A 24,957-nucleotide genomic window follows, 5' to 3' on the forward strand; every position below is an offset into this window, starting at 1 on the left:
ATAGGGATAGACTTAGCTCCCCAGTGGATGAGGCAGTGGCCAGGCAGCCCCTGACCCCTGCAGTCTTGATTCTCCCTGCTGCCTGGTGCTCACAGGGGGATGGGAGCACTTACAATGTTCTTGAAGAAATGCACTACGGGGTTTTCATCTTGGGGCCGGCCATGCTGGGACTTCTGGGGCAGGGAGCCATAGTGGGCAGTTCTCGCTGCGTGATGTCCATCCTGGAAGAGAGGGCGCGATGACCTTAGGCCTCCTATCCTCTGCTCTGGCCTCCCTGGGGAAGCTGCCTGTCTTCTGTCCTGGGGATCTGGATTCTTTTGGATCAAGATTTATGCTGGGACATGGCAGACATGACACAGGACATTCCTGGGGCAGCACATCTGGGGGTGAAGCTGCGATGCATTGGAAGCATCTCCACCCCGGAGCCAGCATCGGGCTGCTTCCAAGTCCCGTAAGCAACAGCACAGGGGGAGAGAAGGGAATTCAAGGGTGAGCCCACCTAAGCCGGGCGCCGGGTCAGTAAGCAGTGAGAGAAAGCTGTTATTTTCCTGAGCTTCTGCTGTAAATGAAGGAAAATACTTAGGAATTACATGTAAAACATAATAGCAAAAAAAAAAAAAACAAAACTGCCATGAGCTTTGGAGGGTTCAACACATGAGCTAGCCTCTGTGTTTCAAAATCAGCATCCCAGGTCACAGTGGCAGTGGTGTCTGCCCAGTTGGGAGGACCACTCCCACATCGTGAGCAGGGGGGAAGGACGGGGCGGGGGTTGGGGCCCGGCGCCTCCCAGCTGTGGAGATGACATGGAACGTGGTGGGCAAGAGTGAGGTTCACAGAGCAGTGGCCTCCATGGCCCCCACCCCCGTGGGCCAACTGTCACCCACACAGGAGTCCGACCACTGGGGACAGGCACCCTGAGCAGCCTCCATAGAGATGGGGTCCTCTCCAAAGAGCCTTCCAAGCAAAGGCACCAGGGCCTGGTGAGAGCTTGGGGGGCTGACCCTGGGGCTTTCCTCCTGCTCGCCCAGTGACACAAGCGGGCAGGAACGTGAGTCAAGGTTCCTTAAGGTCAGAGGGCCCTTTCTGTTAGAGAGGATCAGTCACCTGCGCTGACGGCCCTCCCTGGCTCCTGTCCACTAGCAGCTCTGTGCGTGTTGGCCAGAGGAAGCCCTTCTTCAGGAGACACTTGGCCACCAAGAAGTCGGAAGGGTGCTTCCGCAGAGGTGAGCGCCTTCGGTGGGCCTCACCTCACCTGAGGTACCTCCAGCCTCGGCTGGGTTGTGGTTGGAGTGACAGGTGCCTTGCACCCGGCTCCCGCAGGTGGGTGGCATTTATGGCTGTCCCTAAATGCCCACAGTCCTGCCTCAAACCCCCAGGCCCGAGACCCAGCCATCACTGTTGCTTTGATGAATGAATCTCCCGTCTTTGACACACATCAGTGTATCCGTTCCCCTCTCTGCGACCGATATTAAAACCAAAGCTGGGTGAGCTCCTTCTCTGAGTCCAGACACATGTGCAAACGTGGGTGACCTCTTCCTCCTTCCCTCTGGCCACTGACCATCGGTCACTGGCCACCAGCCACCAACCACCAACCACCGCTGCTTCTGTTTCACCAAATGGACGCCATTGCTCCAGCTGGCAGCCCACGGAGAACCCACTGCCCACTCAGGTCTATACTACTTGCCACATGTTTGCCCTGAGTGGCATGGCCCCTCCCTCATCTGTGCCCTGCTAGCCTCGGTGCAACTCGGCTCTTGCTTCCGTGGGACTTTCTGTGCCCGGCTCACCCTTCAAGTGCTGCTGCCTGGACAGGTGGGTGGTGGGAGGGAGCCAGGGGTTCCATTACTGGGGAACCCCTGAGCCTCCTTGCCACTCACTGCCGATGCTGCAGGGACCTGCATAATCTGCTTCTTCCTCCACATTCTTGTCTTTCACTGAATTTCCAACTGTCGGGCTTCACTGGCCAATCCCCTTCAATCAGCGCACCAGCCTTGTATGCTTTCCTCCGGTGAAGGAGTGAGCATAAGGATTAAGGACTAAGAAGCAAAATAGATGAGCCAGGAAATGATTTAAATGACTTACTTTAAGACAAATACCTCCTAAGTGTCTGATACATCTACCAGGTGGTTATTTATGAGATGTCATGCTAATGGTCTGAAATGATGAAATGAGCTCGAAATCCAGTGCATTCACAGAATGTGTGAAAAGCTCTCAAAACTCAATAGTTAATAAAAAACAACCCAGTTATGGGGCAGCTGGGTGGTCAGTCAGTTAAGTGTCCTGCCTTCAGCTCGGGTCATGATCCCCAGGTTGTCCTGGGGTCTCTAGGATCTGACCCCAAGTCCCTGTTCAGCCAAGAGCCTGCTTCTCTCTCTCCGTCTCCCTGATTGTGTGCTCTATCTCTCAAATAAATAGTAAATAAAATATTTTTTAAAGACCCAGTTAAAAATAATGGACCAAACACGGAATTGATGCTGCATGAAACAGGTCAGGCCGGGGGCCAACATGCACATGAAAAGATGCCCAACATCATTAGCCAGTAGGAAAATGCAACACAAAGGCCCAGGAAGATACCACTACACACACATTACAATGGATAAAACTAAAAATACCGACAATACTAGGTATTGGTGAGGATGTGCACCACCAGGAACTCTCTTGCGTCGCAGGTGGGAATGCAACATGGTACACTCTGCAAAACACTTCAGTGGTTTCTTTGTTAGCTGTCTACTTTCCATAGGACCCTGGGATCCTACTTCCTGCTTTGAATCATAAAAGAAAAACGATATTTTTGAAAGTCCTTTTTTTGTAATGAATATATTGGTCACCAATTTTTTGAAGGAAAAAGTAATTTAAATCTTAAATGAAAACTTCTATCTGGGGATCCCTGGGTGGCTCAGTGGTTTAGCACTGCCTTTGGCCCAGGGTGTGGTCCTGGGATCCCGGGATCGAGTCTCGCATTGGGCTCATTGGATGGAGCCTGCTTCTCTCTCTGTCTCTCTCTCTCTGTGTCTCTCATGAATAAATAAATAAAATATTTATTTTTTATAAATATTCCCTTAAAAAGGAAAAGAAAAGAAAAGGAAAAAAAACACCTGTCTGTGAAGGTTTATCAGGAGCCCAATTCCTAATCACGAAATTGGCCAACAACCCAAACATTCACCGTGGGAGAAGGGATAAAAGAAACCATGTGCCCATGGTTTGTGCCCATGGTTGCTGGAATATGGCTCAGCAATAGGACAGAACAAACTTTTGACACAGACAACGATGCAGAGGCATCTCCAAAGGATGCTGCACTGAAATTTCCTACCGTGTGATCTCACTCATGGGATGTTTTCCTGACGATTAAAGCATAGTGAGGGCGAGCAGAGCGGCGGTCGCCAGGGCGTGGGGATGGGCAAGGGGAGCCTGTGGTGGGCATGCAACGGGAACGTGGTAGGGGGATGGCTCTGGGGTGAAGCGTCCTCCTGTGGTGGCAGCTACACCAAAGGCCACATGTGTTACAATTCAGGCCATTGCACACCGAGAACCAGTCCGGCTCCCTGGAGGCTGATATCTCAAGTGGCCCACGGCCTCTAGCGGGCTCCGCCTTTACGGAGCTGAGTGTCCATGGAGACATGGAGTCATCACCCGGACTTCCCGGCGGGAGGCCTGTGTCCGTGAGTCCGGCCATCCTCGACAATATGGCATCTCCCGTCCCTCTCTGGGCACTGGCTCGCGCAGTTGCCCTTGCATGGAACATCTTCACCTTCCAAATGTGTCCACTTTCCTAACAGTGTGGCCCCTCGAGGCTGGAACACCTCATGCGGCATCAGACTGTCCTTCCCGCAGAACCATCTTCCCTCTTTGGCTAATTTCAGTATGTTTCTGGAAAGAGGAATAACCTCCATGCGACGACCCCCAGAGCTCCTGGCGCTGGGACTCAGTGCAGGTCAGCAAGTACTAAGCGGACAAAGGCATCAAGAAACCTGCTTTGTACCGTGGCCTCGACTAGAGAGCACCCCGCGGGGAGCAGGGAGGCCCGGGCCTCACACCGGGGCTGGTGTGATCGGGGGACGCGGTGCGGGCTGCTGGGGCGTCTGTCCGCTCACCTGGGAGCAGCGCAGATGGAGGGGTCCTGGGGCAATGCTCCACTGCACACCAGCCCCACGAGGCCACCGAGGAGCAGCCAAGGGGTGACAGGAACTCTCCAGTGAGGTTTACGTCTCAGGACATTTCTCAGACTCTAGACCACGTCTTTAACCTATTTATTAAGGAGCTTTTGCAGGAGCGCACCTCGCTTGTCGTGGCGAAGATGCCCTTGTGTGGTGGCGGTGGCACGGCGGCGAGCTCTGAGCCACTCTTCACATTTTTTTTTTCAGTTGTGGTAAAATATACGTGAGATTCACTGCCCTAACTGGTTTTAAGTGTGTGGTTCGGTGGCATTAAGTAAATCCACACTGTTGTACTACCGTGACACCGACCACCTCCAGAAGGTTCTCTGCATTCCCTCAACTCTCTCCCCTCGTTCCCTCTCCCCGGGCCCTGGTGCCCACCATTGACTTGCTGTCTCCCGGGTGGGACTGCTCCAGGCACTCCATAGGAGCGAGCGGTTCAGGACTTGTCCTGCTGTGTCCGGCTCCTTTCCATCGGCTTCAGGCCCTCATGGCTCATCCTTGTTGTAGCAGATGCCAAGATTTCCTTCCCAGATTTGTAAGGCTGGATGAGGTTCTGGAGCATGGACACACCACCTTCCACCACCTTCTGTGTATCCGTTCATCCTCTGAGGGACACTTGGGGTTGCTCCCACCTTTCGGCTCCTGCACTGCATCCCTGGCCTGTGCAGGCCTGGCCATGTTTCCATGGCCTCTGACACCAGGCAGAAGAGACACCTGGACCCCCACTCTCCCTCAACAGCTCGAAGGGACGCTGTTGGGTGGCGAGGAGTGTGGGGTGGCTGCGAGGAAAAGCTGAAGCCCTGCTCCAGTCCTCCTCCAGGGGAGTCTCTGGGCCTGCCCCGGCAGCAGCAGGAGCCCCCGGCAGGCCTGAGGAACCCCTTTAAAGATACTGGGGTTTCGGTTGTTATATTTTACAGTTTATGGGACGTGGGTCCTTACCTTGTTCTCATACCCCAGTGAGAGTAAGGGGACCCGTGTGCTGGGACAGGAGAGATGGGGAGGACACTGGCGGGAGGTAAAGGGGGTCAGGGCCCAGGGCCCCAGGGTGACCCATTGGCCTATAGACCGGGGGCCAGGTGGGGGCCGAGGGGCATCCCCTGCTGCAGCCCTCTGCATCTCATTTCTGTCCCGAGGCCCTCCTGGTCCTCAACCTCTGCTGCACAAGCACCTGGGGTAGATGGCATCCCCTGCCAGGCAGCCCACTGAGCTGGGGTTTCCTAACAAAGGAAGGATTTTTGGCACTTAGTTTTAGTTGTATTTTGTTCTGTCTGTAGTCTCCATGCCCAGTAAGGGGCACGACGCAGGGCTTGATCCCACAACCCTGAGATCAAGGCCTGAGCAGAGATCGAGTTGGACACTCAACCCACTGAACACCTGCCGGCGCCCCAAAGCTTAGTATTTAAGATAAACAGTTATTCTCTGATGATGCACTTTTGTGTCCACTAAGGTTGAATTAGAAAAAAAAGAGGCAAAATGGTTATAACATTTTACTGTTGTTTCTCAAGATTGGTGTGTCTTTGCCCGAGTCCACCCCATTCCCAGCAGCTCTTTCCTCTGTGGGAGGTAGAGAGGCACCGGGGCCTCTTCGGGGTGGCTGGGACCAACTGGGACGAACTGGGATGAGGGGTAGGGCGGCAGCTGCGGGCAGGGCTGAGAGCAGTCAGAGCCGGGGAGGCAGAGGCCCCGGAACCCCACCGCGTCCCCCCCACCCCTCATCTACACCTGCAGCCAGGCCGTCTTGACACAGCATCTCCAAAATATGTGCAGCTGAACGTTTTGGACAAGCGAGATTTGAAAAAAATAATCTACTGACTTCTTAATGAAAGCTTTTGGACTGACAAGAAAAATTATATGAAAAAGTCAAAATTGGAAAGAATGGTTGTAGAAGAAATTCTACTGCATAAGGACAACCCTTCTTTCTCAGTTTGGCGAGACAGCGTTCAGGCCTGGCTCTCGCAGACACGCGGAGAAACGTGCAGATGTGATCTCAGTTTGCACGATGTTATGTGGCATTATTGTCACTTTTTTTTTTTTTTTGCATCGTGATTAATAAAACAACTCCTGGATGGCAGGTACCATCATGCTGAGAAGACTTAACCACCAGAGGCGGGAAGCCATGGCACAAAGGGCAACCATTTCATTAAGTTTTAGGGTAAACTGCTTTTTCCAATGACCTATGTCATGGTGTTGCTTTTGAAAAATAGGGATTATTTTCCCTCCACTTGAGATAATGTCGGACCCCGGCAGGGGGAGCCCGTGCACCAGCTTCCAGGCCACCTCCCGGTCCCCATTCACACCTCAGAAGGGGATTTTTAACAGTTTTCCAATTTACCAGAGAGCTGGGAGTTCTTAAACCTGCAAGGACTAGCAGATTAGTTTTCACCCACCACGTCTGCAGATCAATGGTCATCACTTTGGGTAAAGACTCATTCCTTCGAGCCTGATGGCTGTTTCATGAAAATAAGGAGCATTTGGCAGCACGTTTGCATTTGGATTTGATCAGAGACAAATTGACAGGGTCATTCCCTCTCGGAAGAAAATGCCGTATCTGGAAAAAAATTAATATTCACTGTGCCTGGGGTTTTGTGGTTGGGGGAAAAAAATCTCTAGCTCTTACTTTCTTACCTTATCCGGAATCAACCGTTGGAATGTCAGTGAATGAAATCCTAGTGACTCCCTGGCTCCTGGATGCATCCCCATCCTCTGTGTGCTCACCACTCCGGGGGCTAGGCCCCGAGATGCATGAGTGTGCTCCGTGTTGCACGAGACACTGCCCAACGAGACCTGGGCCCCCTCCCCTCCCACAGCCCGGCCTTCGTTTGCCACTTTTCTCTCCTGAGTGGATGGCGAGGAGGTGCCGAGAGGGCAGGGATGAGTCACTTCATATGCAGGCACTAAGGAAGGCTGCTAGAAGCCTGGCCGAGTGTAGACCCACAGCTTAGAGCAGTCTCCCAGGAGCCCAGAAGCCTGCCTGAGGACCAATACTTTCTGGTGCTTTAAACCCAAACTTCACACTCCTGTGCATCTGGGCTGCTGCCTCCGAGGCTGAGTCCTCACAACCGAGCGATGCCCCCGGGGTGTGTTACAGCGTTGGAACGGTTTTTTCAAGGCCCAGCAAACTGTCCCAGCTTCCTTCCCATCAGGTGTATGAACCTAAGGCACATTGTGCTCCCCAACCTTCCCTCCATGGTGCGCTAGCTCGGGGGAAACTGGCCTGCCTCTACCTGCCCCCCGAGTTTCCACACGATGGACAAAGACAGGAGCTCGGGTGGAGGGGCTACAGGAGAACCCCTGCCCTTCCTCAGGCTTGAAAGCGAGGCTCGCCATGGAGGTCCCCAAGGTGGGTGCTCCTCACCCGGCTTTACTACTGCAGCGCTCTCCGGCGTGCTCCCACCCTGGCCCAGCAGCCTGGTCGCTGGTCCTCCACAAACCTCTGCTCCTGTGAACAGGATCCTGAGGCTGCAGGCAGCCAGCCTCTCTCTGTGCTGTGGCCCCTGACACCCCTTCCGAGCAGAGACACGCCAGGTGTCACCTGTTGCCCTCCGACGGGTCCACACACGGGACGGCTGGTGCGAACCACAGTGATGGTTTCCTGACCAGTGCGGTCCTATTTAGCCAAGTCATCCAAGTTCTAGAAACGTCTCCCTGTGCACCCAGAAGATTCCATTGAAAAAGGGAATGAAGAAAGTGATTCTATTTGCTTTAAAAAATAAGGGGTGTATGATTCTTAGGCTCGCCCTCACCATTTGGAGAACAAGAAATGTTGCTCTGCACACTCTGAAGCAACCACTCCCTTTAACAGGTGCGACAACCATTCCTCGAGAGGGGATACAAGGGTGTGCAGGCCGGGTGTCCTGACTTTCAATCTGGGGCCCAACGCAGTGGGCCACTGCACCACGCCACATTCGTGTGGGCTCCGTGTGGGACACGGGCTGATGTTCCAAACCTAACGTGGGGCAGTAGATGGAGAAATCACGGGCAAGCCGTACGACAGAAGAGAAAGGTAAGAAGGAAGAATGTTTTTTTGTTTGTTTGTTTTTAAAGAGTAGGGCTTATTTTATTTTATTTTTCATTTGTAGATTTACCTTCCATTGACTTGTGCATGTGTGACGAGCTAGAAACGAAAATGTTCCCGTGTATAAGGAGAAACGAATGTCTGTGGACGGAGTCAGCTCCAGGAGTATGTTAACGCCTGGAGGGTTGGGTACATGTGGCTGCCGCTCTCCTCTAGAAAATCAGTCCCTTCCACTCGGGTGAACACGGATAGTTGGGACAGCAAATGCGAGAGCAGTTAGCATTCTGCAGGATGCAGTTGTAGGTCATGAGAGCTAGGGGCCCGTCCACTCCCACTGAGCACGGAGCAGCTGGGGCTCCTTGTGGACACGCAGACCACAGGGTGGGCGTCATTCCATTCTGTTTGTGTGACGGACCCCGTCCAGCCCCCCAGCCATGCACCTGGCACACACATCTTGGGTCCTTACTCCTGCACCAGGCAGGCTTATTGCCACCGGAGATTGCACGTGGCCACAGAGCGGTGATGGGGACACTTGCTGTGTGCTCGGAGGGTTTCACCAGGGGCCTTGATGGCATCAAGGGATTTGCATTTGCCTTTTCTTGCCCCAGAGAAATCTTTGATTTTGTGGCATCCTCTCTAGAGAGACTCCGGTCCAGGAACCATGCATGTGACCTCTGTGTCTGTTTGAAAAACCCGAGCAAGACTGGGGGTCACTGAAATGTTTTTCTCCCATCAAAGTGGTAATTGGCCCAAATACGTTCTCGTGTATGGTTCTTGTGCTCTTTGTATCGACGGACCAGGAACGCAGCACACGACAAAACCCAGACACTGTTCCGCCTCCTCAGTGTCACCTCACGTCTTCTGCAGCTTATAGAAACCCCTCGTGTCCAGGAGCGATCTTGTTTCGACGGTTCCTCCTCCTGAAAGAGTCCGGGGCTCGAAAGGCTTCCTTCTTTCCCCCAAGACACTTCCTTACACCCTGCTGGCTGCACCGACCTCCTGCCGTAACCCTGCCCCCACCAGGTGCCGAAGGAGATGCCCCTGACGCGTGACCCAACGCGGCACGTGCACCAAGGCCCACGCGTCTGGGGTAAAGTGAGCCGCCTGACCGTGAGGGGTCTGAGCTGTGGCCTCGGGCCCTTGTGGAGCGGGTGCGGGTGTGTCGAGGAGAGAGCCGGGGCGGGCTCCCACCGCACCCTGGACCCCAGCGCTCCTGGAAGCCAGGGTGGCAGGCCAGGCTCTCCCGCTGCCTTGGGGCCACACTCCCACTTCCGCCGCCTGTGGTTTTCGGGGGAAGCCATCGCACCGGTCTTGCTCTGATTCCAATGTGCCTCTGGACGGAGAGGGTTGGTTAGTATGGGGCTTTTTTTTGGGGGGGCAAAGTCAAGACAGTCTCACTCTCACTGACGGGAGAGAATTCTTCTCTGTCTAGATGACACGTGCAGTTGGTCGTGTGCTTTTGTTCTTTGCAAGTTGAACAATATATTTGTTCCTGAAATGTTGACTCGGGCAAGTCTGATTAGAGCTTTTTTACAGAAAGCTGTGCGGAGTTAACAGCAGCCTTGTCTATTTCTGGAGGAATCTGCAGGCAGACCTTTGATGTAGAGGGCAATTTTAGGGTCCCCGGTGCCTGTCCTGATAGTAGATTTCTTCTGGGGTCCTGGAGGGTGAGACAGCCAGCAGGACGCAGCCTGCAGGCTCGGTGGTTTGTGGGGTGCGGCCTGTGGGCATGGTGGCTTGTGGGTGCAGGTTGCAGGCATGGCGGTTTGCAAGGTGCAGCCTGTGGGTACGGCGGGTTGTGGGGTGCAACATGTGGGTGGATTGCGATTGTGCTCTTGTTGCTGACGTCCAGCTCAGCAGGGACTGTGCCCTGGTCTTGTGATCACAGGGACCGGCTCCAAAGTCCAGGGCTTTGCTCGCTGTCAGCCAACCATGAAGCTGGGGTGGAGACAACAGCTGCTGTCTGGGGGCAGAGGGGGGAGCAGTGCATCCCGGCTTCTTCTGGGAAATCGGGAACCTGACCACCTCCATCCCCTAAGGGATGGCTCTTCCCCTCCTAGTGGCCACGACGGAGTCGCGGTCAGAGGTCTGGACGACGACAAAGGAAATACGAGCCTGAGGCTGTCACCGCGGGTACAGAAGGACACAGCGAGCCCAGTGTCGCAGCTGGTGCCCCATGTCCAGCTCTGTCATCCTGGGAAGTGGGTGCGGCGGGCGGAGGGGTGTGGAGGGGTGCCAGCCACCTGCCAGAGCTGGAAGTGGCTCTCAGGTGGGCGCAAACACCGTCGGGATGGTGCTGTGCTTTCCGGCCGGTAGCTCTCCCATCTCCTCCATGGGGACGTGGTGCCCAGCTCCGACCCGGCCCTTCTGCAGAGGCATCCCCACGCGGGAGCAGGAGCGTGGCTACTGCCACCTGAGCGCCCCCAGAGCCCCCAGCGTCCCCGCCCTTTCCCTTGGAAACAGGCCGAGCTCGCGGGTCCTCCCTGTGGGGAAGTTCGCCCCCCAGAGTCGAGGCAGCTGTGCCCACAGCGGGGCTGGAGTGGGGTTCGTGCCCCGCAGCTTCCCGACACTGCCTTGCTGTCTGCCCAGAACGGCGGGAAGCAGGGCTGGACGCAGGCTGCACCGCTCTGATCTTTCTCCGTCCATCCGGGTACTGATTTTCAAAGGCCCCAGTTGTGTGACGCATACAGAAGTCTCCCTTGGCATAATTGTCAAGCTAACATCACAGCAGAGCAGAGCCTTAACCCGAAACATGACCCCAATGTTCCTTCCCGGCTTGGAATCCGTCGTCTCTGCACAGAACGTGGACAAGCAGTTTCAGGGGTGGGGGGGCAGGGTCTGGAAGATTCTCTCCGGGAGGAAAAGGCATGTTGCCACGGGTTTTCCAGCAGGTGGGCGGCAGGCCCCTGCTTCAGCAGTGGCGGGAAGTGGCTGTCAGGGGGCGGAACAGGCCACCAGCCCTGCTCTGGGAGAGGCTGGGCCCAGCGCAGCGGCGGCCTCCCATCCCGGTGGCACACTCCCCGGGGAGCTCGGTGGGGGCCCACGGCTCCTAGGGCCACTGGCTGTCCTTCCAGTTGCTGAGCACTGCGCAGCCGAGGGTGCTGGGGCAGGGGCAGCGCGTGTGCCTCTCTACTCCTCTGCAGTAGCACGGACCCTGCAGGCTGCAGGCAGCACGCCCACCTGCTCTCAGGTGAGGACGGGAGCCCATGGTCCATGCAGAGCCACAGCCCGTGTTCCTGGTTCCTCCTGTCACCTCTCCACAGTACAAAGTGTCTTCGGCTCCTTAAACTCTGGTGTGCAAGGTGGCTGCCCAGGGCCGTCTCCAGCCATAGGGCCTCCAGCCTCCAAAGGGCACAGGAGCCAGAGAGCAGTCAAGGGTGGACGCTGCAGCCTCGCTGCTCCCCGCCTGCCCCAGGGCTCCCGTGGAAACCACATGCAGAGGGCTGGACCCGTGCTTCAGGCCATGATGTCCGGATGGGGACCCCATGCTGGGTGACATGGCCGGCTGTGTGGAGCAGGACAGGCAAGAACGGAGATCTGACTTTTTCCTAGGGGACTGCCTTGCATCGCTTTGCTCCCTGTTTCTCCCTTGGAACTCTTGCCTCTCCAACGTGTGCTTGGGTTCCCAAACACGATGCCACCTGTCTGTGGGTCCCCTCTCCCCACCTGCAGTCATCCCATTCCGTCCCTGGAGAAGTCGCACTCTGGCCATTCTAGGACCTATATGGAACCTCCTGGAATCAAAGACTTCGTGCTGGGGAGTCGGTTCGTGAACACCTTGGACAGCACCGGAAGCTGTCCATCCTTTGATGGGTTACCCTGATGTCACGGTGGCCGGGGGTCCCTAGCTCCCCGCTGGATCTGCAGACAGAGGCCGACAGAGAGGAGGAGGAGGAGTGTTTGGGAAGGTCAGGGTACAGAACTGCTCGGCATCACTCGTTGGTACTTTTGGAGTTCCCGAACCACAGAGGAAGGGAGGCGGTTCCAAGTATTTGTAGGGTAACCATAAATGAACACATCAGAAATGCCAAGAACCTATTACCAGACACCCGCAGCATGTCCACTGCACCTTGCAGTGTGTCCACTGGTGGCCACACAAAGATGGTGCCCTGTGGAGTATCTGTGTCTCTTAGGCCGGGTTATTTTAACGCACGTGCAAACGTCTGTCTGGGGTGAGGAGGTGGGGGCGACAGGTGTTGCTTTTTCCCTGCCAAGTGGTTTTGTAAAAGAAAATAATCAATATTCTGTTGACAGTTTCTTAAGTGACCCGAATAGCACAGCCCTGCCTTCCTCTACTTTGTGTCTCAGGAGCTCTGGCAAAGTCTCTGCCTCTTCGCCCAGGGGGCCCGCTTCTGATGGCAACTGTCTCGGCCGGTGGAAGAGATACTGGGGCCGGAGCGTACAGTGGTTCCAGGGTGCAGGGGGCAAACCTGCCCCATTTCGGAGCTCCAAACCCAGGCGTGGGGCCCGTTGCTGTCTCATCACATGTACCACACACTGCTGTGGCCCAGGCGCTCTGGGGGCCTCCCTGAGTGTCGGGGAGCACAGGCCTCCTGGGTGGGGGGTTGGCGGTGATCAACGAGCTGCTGAGAGAGGGCTTCAGAGACTGAGTGTCCCCGGGAGCAGGGACACAGCCAGTCGGGCTGACACCTCAGGAGGGGACTCTCCACAGTGTGTCGGGACAGCACATTTACCAGGCTGCCCATCATCTTCAGGCACGGCTGGTGGACCTTCTGCATCATCCCAGGTTAAACTCTCAGGTGCCTGCATCCTGCGCCCGCAGTCACCTGGAAGCCTACGCCCGTGGCCGTCACTGTGTGTAGGGAGCGGCATGGCTCCCGGCTGACTCGGTACCTCCTCTGGGGAGGTGACACCTTTCCAGACTCCCCCTGCCCACCATCCAGACACCCTGTGGGACCTTTGTGCTCTGAGCAGCAGGACATGAGGGCAGGGGATGGCTCATCTTCTGTCCCCATGCAGGTTCTGCCAAGCCCGGGGAGCGGGGGGACAGCACCTGCTGCTACATTTTCCATAGACACACGTCATGTGACAATTTAATTCAATGAGCGGTGGCCAGTGTATGTCAGGTACGGCCTTCAAGGGCAGGTCAACGCCACGGCTGCCGCCAACTCCATGCTCCAGTGCCTTTGGAACCAACAAGGTCCCGGTGGCCCTGTGGGCCGGTCCACCGCCTGACCCCACAGCCAGCCCCATGCGGGTCATCTGTGCAGGGTCCTACCTGAGCACTCACAGGCTCTTGAACAAGAGCTTCCCGTCTTCATACCTTGTCCCTTGCCTGCCTCCCCTCAGGAGCGGCCCTGCTCGAGTTGGCAAATGTGCCTTCCCCATGCATGCACGTAACACCTGCTGCTGTTGGCGGGCAGGAGCGTGCCCGGGGGTGGCCCCCGCTGGCCGAGGACGGGAGGGGCCTGGCGGGGTCGGCGCACGTCTTACCTGGTACATGTTGCACAGCCCGGGCTGGCTGCGGGCATGAGAGGGCACAGGGCTCCTTCTCTGCTTGAGCCAGGGCACCTGCCAGGGGACACAGAGTGGCCATTGAGTCTGTGTGGCACCACCAGCAGAGCCCCCAAGTCCTCCAGAAACGTCCCCTCCTGAGCGGGCTTGGTGAGCCCCCACGCGGCAAGGAGGAGGAGCGGGGACGGAGGTCAGAGGGTGAGGGCGTGAGGGTGGTAGACGGCGACCACGGAAGGGACAGAGGAAGGACGAGAGGGCATGGGGCCCCCAGTGCTGCGGGGGAGGATGGAAGAAGACAGGAACGAGGAGACAGATCTAGGGAAACCTTCTGGAGCCCTGGACCCAGAGATGCGGCCAGATTCTCTTAAGGTTGTAGCGGACACAGGACCTATGGGGTTTTGGGAGGAGCAAGTGGAAGCAGCACCTTCCAGGACGATGACACCTGCTGGAGGTCCCCAGCAGGATGAGCTGGACATTCCCCCTGAGGAGACTCCCTTTTCTCAGTGCAGCTGTGGGAGCCTCTGTAGGGATCCCCAGGAGAAGCCCTGTCCGTTCTGCGGAGGTCACGGTGCTATGTCCCTCAGGCCTTCCCAGCCACCGACAGTGCGCCAGGAATCGGCTCTAGGAGCCACCCGTGGCCAAGGTCACGCCAGGCAGCCCCTCGGGGTTACACGGTCTCACACTGCTCCTGATCTTGGTGAGATTCAGGGATTTCAACACTAATATCAACTTAATACCCCTACAGGTGAGCGTGCGTTCACCGTGACCCTGAGTTCTGCTGTACAGCTTCCTAAGTGATGTCTGCTCCTTCTTAATTTTTTAAAAAATATTTTAAAAAGATTTTATTTATTCATGAGAGAGACACAGAGAAATGCAGAGACACAGGCAGAGGGAGAAGCAGGCTCCCTGCGGGGACCCTGATGCAGGACTCAATCCCAGAACCCCAGGGTCACAGCCTGAGCCGAAGGCAGACACTCAACCGCTGAGCCTACTACATGCCCCTGTAGTGTTTGCTCCTAGTGTGGCATCTTCCCGAATCGTTTGCTGTAAGGTAGTACCTGGTATCACCCAGGTATCACCCTGAGTGGTGTGGCTGACAGAGCTTCACTCTGGGGCCAGCATAAGGGGCCTGCAGGAAGTTCCTGTTGTCTGATTGTGTGCAGCAGGGCAGGGGGTGCATGGGGGGGGGGTAGAGAGAGACAGAGAGAGAGAAAGGGAGGGAGACAGAGACTGAGAGAGATAGAGATGGGGGAGGTACCTACAGTGGTCAAGAGACAAAATCAATGTAAAGGATTTCAAGAGCTGTCTCAGGGTGGCTGCAGATGATGTGGATTTCTTAAGCCCAGATCCCCGGTTGGTTCAGTGTGGAGTGATGGTGGTAAAGACACAGAAGGATGTGAGTGGGCCAAGGAAAATCACTGTAAACACAGGGTCTCCGGAGGCAGACGTGGGGGGTCTGGTGTGGCTGTCCCTCCCATACTTGGCCCCCCACATGAGGGGGCAGCTTCTACACCTGCAAGAAGCAGCAGTGACCTCAGTCCAAGGCAGGTACCAGAGGAGCACGGTGACTGTGTATTTGTGTGCAAAGGGCATCTGGTGGGCAAGCCTGCGGTGGCCCTGGCTCTGCTAAGGCCTGGTCTTCTCTGTGGGTGTGACACCCCCACAACCGTTGCCGAGTCCGTGTTATACCCTGGCCAAAGGCAAGGAAGGATTTTCTAATTTATGTCTTCCCTGCTTGAGACACTGTGTGTCCTCACAGAGGGGACCAGCTCCTGGAGGTGTTTCCAGGAGCCCCAGGGCCTGGGTCAAGCTGCCCCCGAGCCAGGCTGCTCCACAGGCTGTTGGCCATGCAGTTCGGGGAGGGGTGGCCGGGAAGGCAGGCCGCCCAGCCTGGTAGGGGAAGGTGAGGGGGAGAGGCGTGTCTTCCCTAAGGGTGATGGCAGAGGGACCAAAGGCAGAGGGACGAGTCACCCAGTGGCTGCGCTCACCTGACCTCCCGTACAGGTGCCGTGACTGGGCGTGCCCACGGGGGCCAGGGGATAGGGGCAAGAAGTGCCCCTCGGAGGAGCCCTCGTTCATGGGGCTTCCTCAGAAGAGTCCCTGCTTCTGCGACCCTCCCCAACGTTATACTGTGTCCTCCAAAGCTGGACTTCGGGGCAGTTGAGAGTGGAGTGTAGACCTATGGAGAGGCTCTTCCCACGTGAAGCCAGAGCTTAAGGACAGATGTCTATGGTACTTAGAGGCTCACGGGAGCTCTGGGGAGTCTCCCCTCCTGAGACACAGGCCTCCGCATCAGGCCCTGCTCCCCACCATCCAGGCAGCCTCGCCTGTCACCAAACGTCTAATCCTTCTACCAAAAGGAAAATCAGCGACGCTTGTCACTCTATGTGCATGAACAGACATGGCAGGAGGTGAGCGAGGACCAGCATCTCCTGACAACACACTGGGCAGGTGACCACATCCATTAATCCTGTGTTCGCTTTTATTTCTAGTTCATCCTCGACCCAACCTTATCTATGACCTTCATGCTCACCAGCATCTGTGGGACAAGCTGGCCCACCTCCACATCCACATTCCCTGGGGGTTTCTCGGGCTCCCTGGGACACAGCCTCAGCAGGGCACCCAGGCGGGGTGGGCCTCCCTGTGCTGAGCAGACCGCATCCCCACCACACATGTGCACATGCACACACAGAGACACAGCAGGGTCCACGCCGTGCACAGGTGTCCCTGCCAGCACGGGACGGCACCCCCAGAGACTAACACATGGAGCAGGATGAGAACAGCCAGAACAGAAAGGCCAGGACGCCGAGCTGCCCGTGGAGAGGAACACCTCAGTGTCTTCATGCAGAAGCACCCGAGTGAGACACAGACCTGTGTGTGTTGTGGTGGCAGGCGCTCGGGCCTCACACTCGCCTGCTGGCTGTCATGTCAGGAGCCCGCAAGAACACCAGTAAGAAACGCATTTCATAGGAGAGGGATGGAGGATGGATCCTGGAGAAGGCAAGTTCGAAATTCCAGTGCAGTCAGCACAGCACCCTTGGTCTGTGACAATGTCTAACGGGTGCAAAAGGAAGAAATGTACACGGACCGAAAGTGCATCACGAAACCAAAGAGGCAGATGCTCACCAGAAGGCAGTCCTGTCAAACACGGTGACATAAAGCACGGACGTGTCGCTCACGCAGAGGACGTGGAGAGACCTCCCAGTGCAGGGCCACAGGCCCTAACAGCTCCTGCCTCCTGCAGCCACCGCACCCTGGAGGCCGAGGGCCTGGGGACAGTGCGAAGGCACAGCAAACTGCCAGTGGCCCGGCAGACAAAGCTACTGGTGAGAATCTATCAGAGTAAAAATACTTCATGAAGAAATTCCTGTGGGAAAGCTCAAAAAGTAGTGTTTGAAATATACCTGCCCTGGTTGCAGGTTCTCTAGAAAGAGCTGTGGCCCCAAATGGTCACATCACTACCTCTCGGACTTGCGCAGATTGGGGTTGGGTTCATGTGCACGGCTGTGCCCCTGGGGGCCGAAACTCTCCACTGAGTGGGTGTGCGGGGGTCTGCAAGCCTGGGACTCGGGGCTCACAGGTGCCACATGGCCCGCCCCCCACGCTTCCTGCCGCGACCCTCCCTGCCGCCGCCTCTGAATGCTACACTCCCCAAGATTACAGAATACAGCTATGAAACTGGGTGACAATGAAGAATTAAGGGATGGTAGGACTAAAATGCATTAAATGAAGTTAAAAGGCAGTGGAGGGGGGAAACCCAGGGAACAGAATATGGTGATTAATTTATAAGTATTACCCCGTGGCAGTCAATGACAAACGGTTTTCAACCCATACAATCAAATCAGAGGCACAGAAATGATCCTGAGTGCTGATGATGGGATACGGAGAACAGCAGGTTATAAATGGAGCAAGGCTGGAGAGTCGGTACAGATAGGTGCGGGCATCGGGGGGACTGGCTTGACCAGAGAATAGCCTTTAAACTACCCTGGCCTGGAGCAATCCGCGAGGGGTGAGTTCTCGAGGCCTTCTTCCTTGGGGCCGGCCTGGCATGCGTCACTGTGTCCAGCTTGGTTACCTCATAAAGCCTCACTCCTTCCAGATAAAAAGGAACAAGGGTGGTCTCCAAAGGGCTCAGGGTTTGGGCCACTGCAGCTGTGTGGGCTTGGTCACGGTGGGCCGTGGGGTCTGACAGGGAGTGGGTGGGGTGGCTGGCAGCAGCTGGTGGACCCCCTGGTCCCCAAAGTGCACATGCATTTTACCCTTCCCGGTCAGGGCTGCCTGTTCCCACTGAGGCCCCACATTCCAGGGCACTGGGAAACCTGTTCTGGAAGCAACAACACAGCCCTGTTTCCTCCTGCCACCAAGGAGCACGTTCTCCAGGAACACACTCTGCATTTAGGGCTCTCACGGAACATGCCTCCTCAAGGAATTCATAATGCGCTTTGCTTGAATGTCAGTGCCCCGGCCGCACAGGGGTGGGTGTCATCAGTGCATTCCGAGGATGGGTGGGGGCTGCTGCCGACCTGGGGGTGGGGAGCCCCATGCCGCCTTGGGGGGATGGGGTGGGGGGTGTTGGGGCGCAGCAGACGGCCCAGGGACCCACAGTCCCCTCCCCCAGGGGCCCTGCATTCAGCCCGGCGCAATTCCACCAAGAGAAGCATACTCCAGACACACAAGCAGAGCCGCTGCTCCCTGCCACCCACCTTTCAAGGTTGTGCAGGCCTGGGGGTGCCCTTTAGGGTCCTATATTTGTCTCGGGAATGACAAACTGTGGAAACAGGAAATGGGTTTTTAGGGAGGATCATCAGGGCCTTTTGCTTCTCTTCTTTTCTCCAGCTTCGATCCAGATATCTTTCTATATGAGACGAGGGCTCTGTGGGTTTACACACAGCGCACAGCAAGTACTAAGCCAACACGAAACAGGAAGCCCTCAGCAGCCCACAGAGTGAACACCCCAGAGCCCTGGGGCTGAGCTGGGCGCATGCCTGGGCGGAGAGGGTTTTTAGCTCACATTTCCAGTGTTTAAGAGCAAAGAATCCATAATAAAATAAAATAAAACGCAGCACGTTCAGCAAAGACGCGACCCATGACGGCACCTTACGTGACCACATGTGCAAACTTCTCTGGTATCAAAAGGCAAGGCTGTTCATTTTTAAATCTTCTTTATTCAACATTCGATAGTGAACAGAATTGAAACTTCAAAAAGTTCTAAAACAACTTGTTTAGACATTGTTTTCATTTTTAAAAATCTTGTGAAAATATTTTGATTTCTCTGGATCCTTGATAATCTGGCAACACTATTTTGCAAAGTGGATGCCTACTTCTGCGATGAATCTTTTCTTTGAAAGCATGAAAGAGTAGAAGAGCCTTAGAGTAACAAAGGTTGTAATTCTATACCAAGGGAAAAAAACCACGTATGCATGTACATATCTATGTATATGTATCCATTCTGATATAAAGTCACAACGATTGATACAAATGCATTCGCAATTTTATTTTGACTTAGAGCATTACCACTGAAATGAAGCCTGTTTTGTAATATGTGCTATACAGCAATTTAATCTTTTCTGCCCAGTGTAATTATATTTTTCCTGTTCCTTGAGTTATGCAGAATAGCTTAAGCTTTCGGACTGGCGGTGCTGCATGCATGTGGAGCACTTAGAGTAACAGCAAGACTCAACAGGCAGCCAGGGTCTGGTGTGGCTTGATAGCCGTGCTCTGAAAAAGCACCTCGGACTGAAATCAACATTGGAAATAGGTCAGATGACCAACATTTTGGGGTGACACAAGGCTGCCCAAAAGGAAAAGCAAATGTCTACAAACACAGACACTGAAAGGACCAAGCAGAAGGTGAACGCCATCAGCACTTAAGACGCGCCAAGTGTTAGTCACGAGAAGGCATGACCAATGACATGTGAGTGATGGCACCTGGGGGCAGATGCTGGGGACCTCACGACCAGCACCTGCGGCATCCCCAGCTCCTGTGCCGCCATGTCCCCTAATTCCCGCGTGGCAAAACTGCCTTTGTTTAAACACAAATCGCTCAATGATTTCACAATCAGCAGTAATTCTAAATTCTGTAGTTAGAGACTAAGCAAGTTTTAGAGACCCCTTTAGAAACCACAGGTCAGAAGCCTCTTTACATTCCCAAGACTTTCAGAGTCAGCATGATACGCACGCAGCCAGAGGAAAAGTGACAACTTAGGTGTTTTGTGAGCACAGCCAATAAACCCGGGCTTTCCCCAAAAGACCCTCTGCTTCCACAATGACCCAGCCAGGCAACACCCGGAAAAGGCATACAGCACTCTATGTGCTTGCTACGGCAAAGCCACTCGGGACTCAGCTCCCTGACGGGATGTCACCACAGATGCCCCATTCACACCAACTCCGGGAGCCACTGCTGGAAACTCAGGAACAATGGGAGCTTTTTCCCTTGCGATACAATTTTTATCTACAGAACATTTACATAATTACATAATGAGAGCTCACAGATCCTCTATTCAAATTAATGGAATAACAAAGTAATACAGTTTCGATTCATAGGCACTCTCAAGGATCCCTCCACCCCTTGCCCCTCAATAACTCAGATAAAAGACATATCTGCTCAAGGCGAATTTCAATCTTGAGTTTGTTCAAAAGTCCTCAATCGCATGATTGTTCCAAGACAACGCGAAGCTACAAGACAACACGAAGCTAGCAGCGCTGACACCAAGAAAAGTGAGCACAACGCAACGTCGAGCCCAAAAGCGTGGGCGCAGAAGCGAATCAGCCCCCAAGCCCCCAAGCGTGAGATGCCGGTGACCCGAGAACGCGGTGCCCGTGCCGGGCCCCACTACGGATGCGGAATTCAGGATGTCCTTGCATTCCTGAGCCACATCCTGATGGCATCCCCTGCGAGGACGGGGGAGAGGCTGAGCTTCGTGGAAATGCGGCAAAGCAGCAACCCGGCCCCCCGCCCCCCGCCCGCGCCTGTGGCCGGTGAGCATCGCCGGCGAGGACAGACAGTAGCGAGACAGCATCCCCGCCGGGGCTTAGCTCACCTGCTCACTCTCCTTCCTTTTCCTTGTCAACTAAAGTGGACACACGTTGTGTGCGCCCCTAGTTACTCCTCAGAGCTCACCTTGCCTGAGCCCCGCTTGGGCACACCCCTGTCACCGCCAAAGAAGCGCCCGAGGGAGTCAAGGATGCCCGTGTCTCTGTGCCTCGGGAGGAAGCCATGCCTGGCGTGATCCATGGCGCTTGCTGAGGCCAGGTACTTGGATCCGTGCCTCTGGGAGGGTCTTTTCTGTGACGCCATCACATCCAGGCCCTCGGGAGTGGCTGCGCTGTCCTCTTGGATGGTCTGGAGCTCGTCTGACTCCGAGGGCCTGTCTTTGAAGGTGTTGTCCTCCCTCCCCGGGGCATCTCGGGAAAAGAGGCGGATCAAGTGGGGGCGGCCCCCTGGGTCAGCTGGGTTGGCGTCCTGCCAGGCATTCTTTGGGTCCGCTGTGCGCTTGGAGTCTGTCACCGCTGTGTCCTGAGAGGGGGTCCCATTGTTCTGCTCCACATCTGCCTCCCCTGCAAACAACAGTGAGATATGAACACGGGCCGTGCAAAGCAGAGCGAGGGACAATGCGGCTTTCTTCCAGGGCTGGGGACCTGCTTGTGTCCTATGGAACCCACAGAATGCATGCGCGCCCGGGGCCGTCAAGCTACCTGGTAGCCCCAGATCACTCGTGGTGGGACCCAACCTGGACTGAGCGTCCTACTTGCAGGTCTTGTCTCGGGGAACCCCAGGGGCTGCTTCAGTTACTCGACACGTGGTGCCCTAGATAAAGCGTACCCCAGCTTCCTGCTGAGGAGGCCCAAGCAGACACAGCAGTCACCCCTGGGCGCCGCCGCTGCTGCTGCTGGGCGTGGAGGGGCCAGGGCTGCAGGCGCCTCTATGGGACATCGAATCCCTCCAACTCCACTGGTGCACAAGCTAAGCGTGTCGGGAGCAGTGGTTTGATCAAAGGTGTTTTCAGTGTTCTCGATAAAAATGGAACTTCCCACATCTTTTTGCAATTCATGCCCTAAAGAAGTGGGGCATTTAGAATCCTTGAGTTTCCAGATTCCACAAGAGGCCTCTTGCATTAGAGAATTGCTTATTCAGGGTATTTTAATTTGGCTTTTCTTCTGCAAGCAGCCTCAGTTACAAAGTGTGAAGTGGGAATGGCGTATTCTGTGAGCCATATGACCTTCTCCCAGCTTTCACGCATGTACAGGAAAATACCACATTTCCTTCCAGAATGGCAACACACCCATTTTGCTCTCAAGTTACAAGTTAGGTTTGAGGGTATGTCCACCCTACTTCACTCCCCCCTTCATTACATATCTATAGAAAATGTGGGTTTACTCATGCTTTCCTCTAATATCATCCATCCATCCATCCACCCAACCAGCACCAATCTGTTCACTGACATTTACCAGCAACAGCACCCACTTGCCCATTTATCTGCTGAGCCACCTACCTACCAATCCAGCTACTGATCCAGTCACTGACCTGTGACTAACCAGGTCAGCTGCACATCTTTTCACCTACCCACCCAATCACCCATCCATCTGCCCGCCCACCCAACCATCCATCCACCTGCCCAACTACCCACCCACCCAACTGTCCAATCATCTATCCACCCACCCCCAGCCAACCACCCACCCAACAGCCCAACCATCCATCCACCCACCCAACCATCCACTCACACACCCAACCACCAACTCAGCCACCCATCCATCCACCTGGCCACCCATTCATTATTTATGGAGCACTTACTAACCATCATATACTGAGCTAAATGTTTGGGCTGCAGTGATGAAAAAGATGTGGTCCTTGTCTCATAAATATTAATGGAAATGAATATTAGGAAATGAAGTATCCCCCAAAAAGGCAGGTCCCCATCCTAAGTCTCAGTCCCTGTGAATCTAAACTTATTTGGAAATAGGATCTTTTGTGGATATAATCCAGGTAAGATGAGGTCGTCCTGGCTGAGGGTGGGCCTAACCAAGTGACTGGTTGGTGTCCTTATAAAAAGAGGGGGATACAAAGGGGATATAAAAAGATACAGATACAGACACACTGGGAAGGGACCTTGGGATGGTGGCAGGGACGGGAGTGACGTGGGAACACCCGAAGGTAAGAGACAGGGCACAGGTCCTCCCCTAGAGCTGGTGGCGAGAGGACAGCCCTGCTGACACCTTGGTTTCAGATTCCCGGCCTCCAGATGAGAGAAGAAATTCCTGTTGTTTGAAATCACCCAGGTTGTGGTACTTTGTTGTTGCAGCCACAGGACACAACTACTATGTATAATTTCCTATCAACCTGTGATAGAAAAGACAACAGAGCAGGATAAGGGGCTTCAGGGGCCCCCGAGGGATGGCGTGAGGGGTCAACGGCACACACTGGGGCGGAGCTGAAGGCCTCTGCCAAGGGGCGGGCACCCAGCGCGGGTCTGGCAGGGAGAAGTAGAAAGGTCTGGAGCTGGAGGGCCTGGTGTGAAGGAGAGGCCAGTGTGAGGTCAGCAGCGGGGACAGGGGTGGGGGGAACGAGAGGCCAGGAAGGCCCAGGGGCCCAGTCAACATGGCACAGGCCTCAGAGCCCAGGAAGGGCGCCCAGGAGAGACCTGCAGGTGGGCCCAGGTGGGTGGGGCTGCAGGCCACGGGAGAGAGAGGTGAGGTCACAGAGCTGCAGTGCGGCGGGTGTCACACGTGTTCTCGAAGTGCATGTCTCTACAACACACGCTTTTGCTAACACGTCAGGAGCAAAGGGCAAAAGACTTCATGCTCTTTTGATAGAACCGCAGTGGTCAGGAGGCTGCCCCCCGAATGACACTCTTTAGGCAGACACCACCTTCAGTTGCGTCTCCAAGGTCGAGTGAGTCACTCCAGCATATGTCCTCAGTGCCCACCAGGGACAAAGTGCATGGCAGGGACACCTGGCACCCAGGGTCACCGTGACTTCATTTAGGCCCCGAAGAGACAGCAGTTGGTGGCTACGCCTAATGCTTTGGGAATATATCACTTAGCGCATGGCACGTCCTCCCTGACCACTGACGGAATCCAACTCCTTAAGAACACATTACTTATAGTGTGTCTACCAAATGTCTCACGGCATCGGGGCGACAGGAAGACGCAATGTGAAGAACACCATGGCCAGCAGAAAACTGTGGATTTTTGCAGGGATGTGCTGCTAATTTATACGTTGACAAAGAAATAGAGGCTGATTTTCTAGCTGTGCTTTATATTCTGTGGCTAATATCAATTAATGCAAATGTGGAAGAGAAACAAAAGCTATATTGTACAAAATTAAACGCATTAACAAAACACAAGCGCATCTGAATACTAATATTTGTATAACAGTTGGGCTTTGTGTCCTTGAATAGGGCTGTTTGTGAGGCAGGGAGAAGGGCATCCGTGTCCTGAAAGTAGCTCCTCTGAGCACACAGGGGCATGAGGAGAGGTCGGAATCTGTGGATGCGCAGCCTTTTTTGGTAGCGACAAGCGCAGTTTTAATTTGTCAATTAATATCAGCTTTCACCAAATTAAAGCCCAATGTGGAGTTTCTGTTTAGACCGTAATTGTGGAGCATAGCATTCAGCACACAATTTGTGAGGCATGGACCTGGTTCTGGCCAGAACATGCACTTATAATGCTCGGTTATGGTTCAAATTCTACAGGAATTTGTGATAAAACTTCTTAAAAAAAAAAAAAAAAGAAAGAAAGGTTCACCTCCATCTAATTGCTAGAATGACCTCTAGAGAACTTTAGTGGGAAATGAGCTGAACTTCTGAAAACGATGCTGCGGAAATCACGGAATGGCTTCCTGGGACATCTCTGTGGAACAGAGACGTCATTCCCTGAGAGTGGCTCCTGGGGCAGAGACACCCCCAAATCAGAGGATGACACTGCGGGGCGCCGTGTCTACTGTTGAGGGAGCTCACAGATGCGGACCTAAGCCAGGCGGTCCCTCCTACCCCTGGGAGTCAGGCCCCTTCCCACCCACTCTGTCCCCGGCAGGCGGGGTGTCCCAATGCCTGTGGCTTTGCCCCTGGGAGTCTTTCTTTTGTGACCAACTACAACCACTTTCTTCCTTTTTCTTTTCTCTTTTGGCCACTTTGTGCCGGGGTCTTGCTACATCGCCATTGCCGGTCCTGTAGAGCCCAGCTCCTCTCTTGGGATTCCATTTACCCACTGCTGCTGGAAGGCTGGGCACAGTCCAGGCCCCCGGTCCGGGCCTCAGTGCCATGCGCACCCAGGACGGGCTTGCTGGCCCCCCTGGTCCATGTCCTAACCCGC

General features: G+C 55.0%; 1 protein-coding gene across 4 annotated transcripts in view; it reads right to left on the reverse strand.

Annotated features, from left to right (window-relative positions):
* LOC121481839 (myelin basic protein) overlaps positions 1 to 24,957 on the reverse strand; it is a 114,224-nt gene that overhangs the window by 11,539 nt on the left and 77,728 nt on the right. For 2 of the 4 annotated variants that reach the window (XM_041739390.1, XM_041739389.1), the window contains exons 4-6: positions 20,768 to 21,204; positions 13,627 to 13,704; positions 114 to 221 (exon numbers count right to left, since the gene is read on the reverse strand). In XM_041739390.1, the coding sequence (XP_041595324.1) occupies positions 114 to 221; positions 13,627 to 13,704; positions 20,768 to 21,204 (623 nt within the window). The remainder of the gene's footprint in view (positions 1 to 113; positions 222 to 13,626; positions 13,705 to 20,767; positions 21,205 to 24,957) is intronic. The other 2 variants (XM_041739391.1, XM_041739392.1) reach the window with 1 other exon arrangement.

Source organism: Vulpes lagopus, chromosome 24, assembly GCF_018345385.1.
Source record: "Vulpes lagopus strain Blue_001 chromosome 24, ASM1834538v1, whole genome shotgun sequence".
NCBI classification, from domain to species: domain Eukaryota; kingdom Metazoa; phylum Chordata; class Mammalia; order Carnivora; family Canidae; genus Vulpes; species Vulpes lagopus.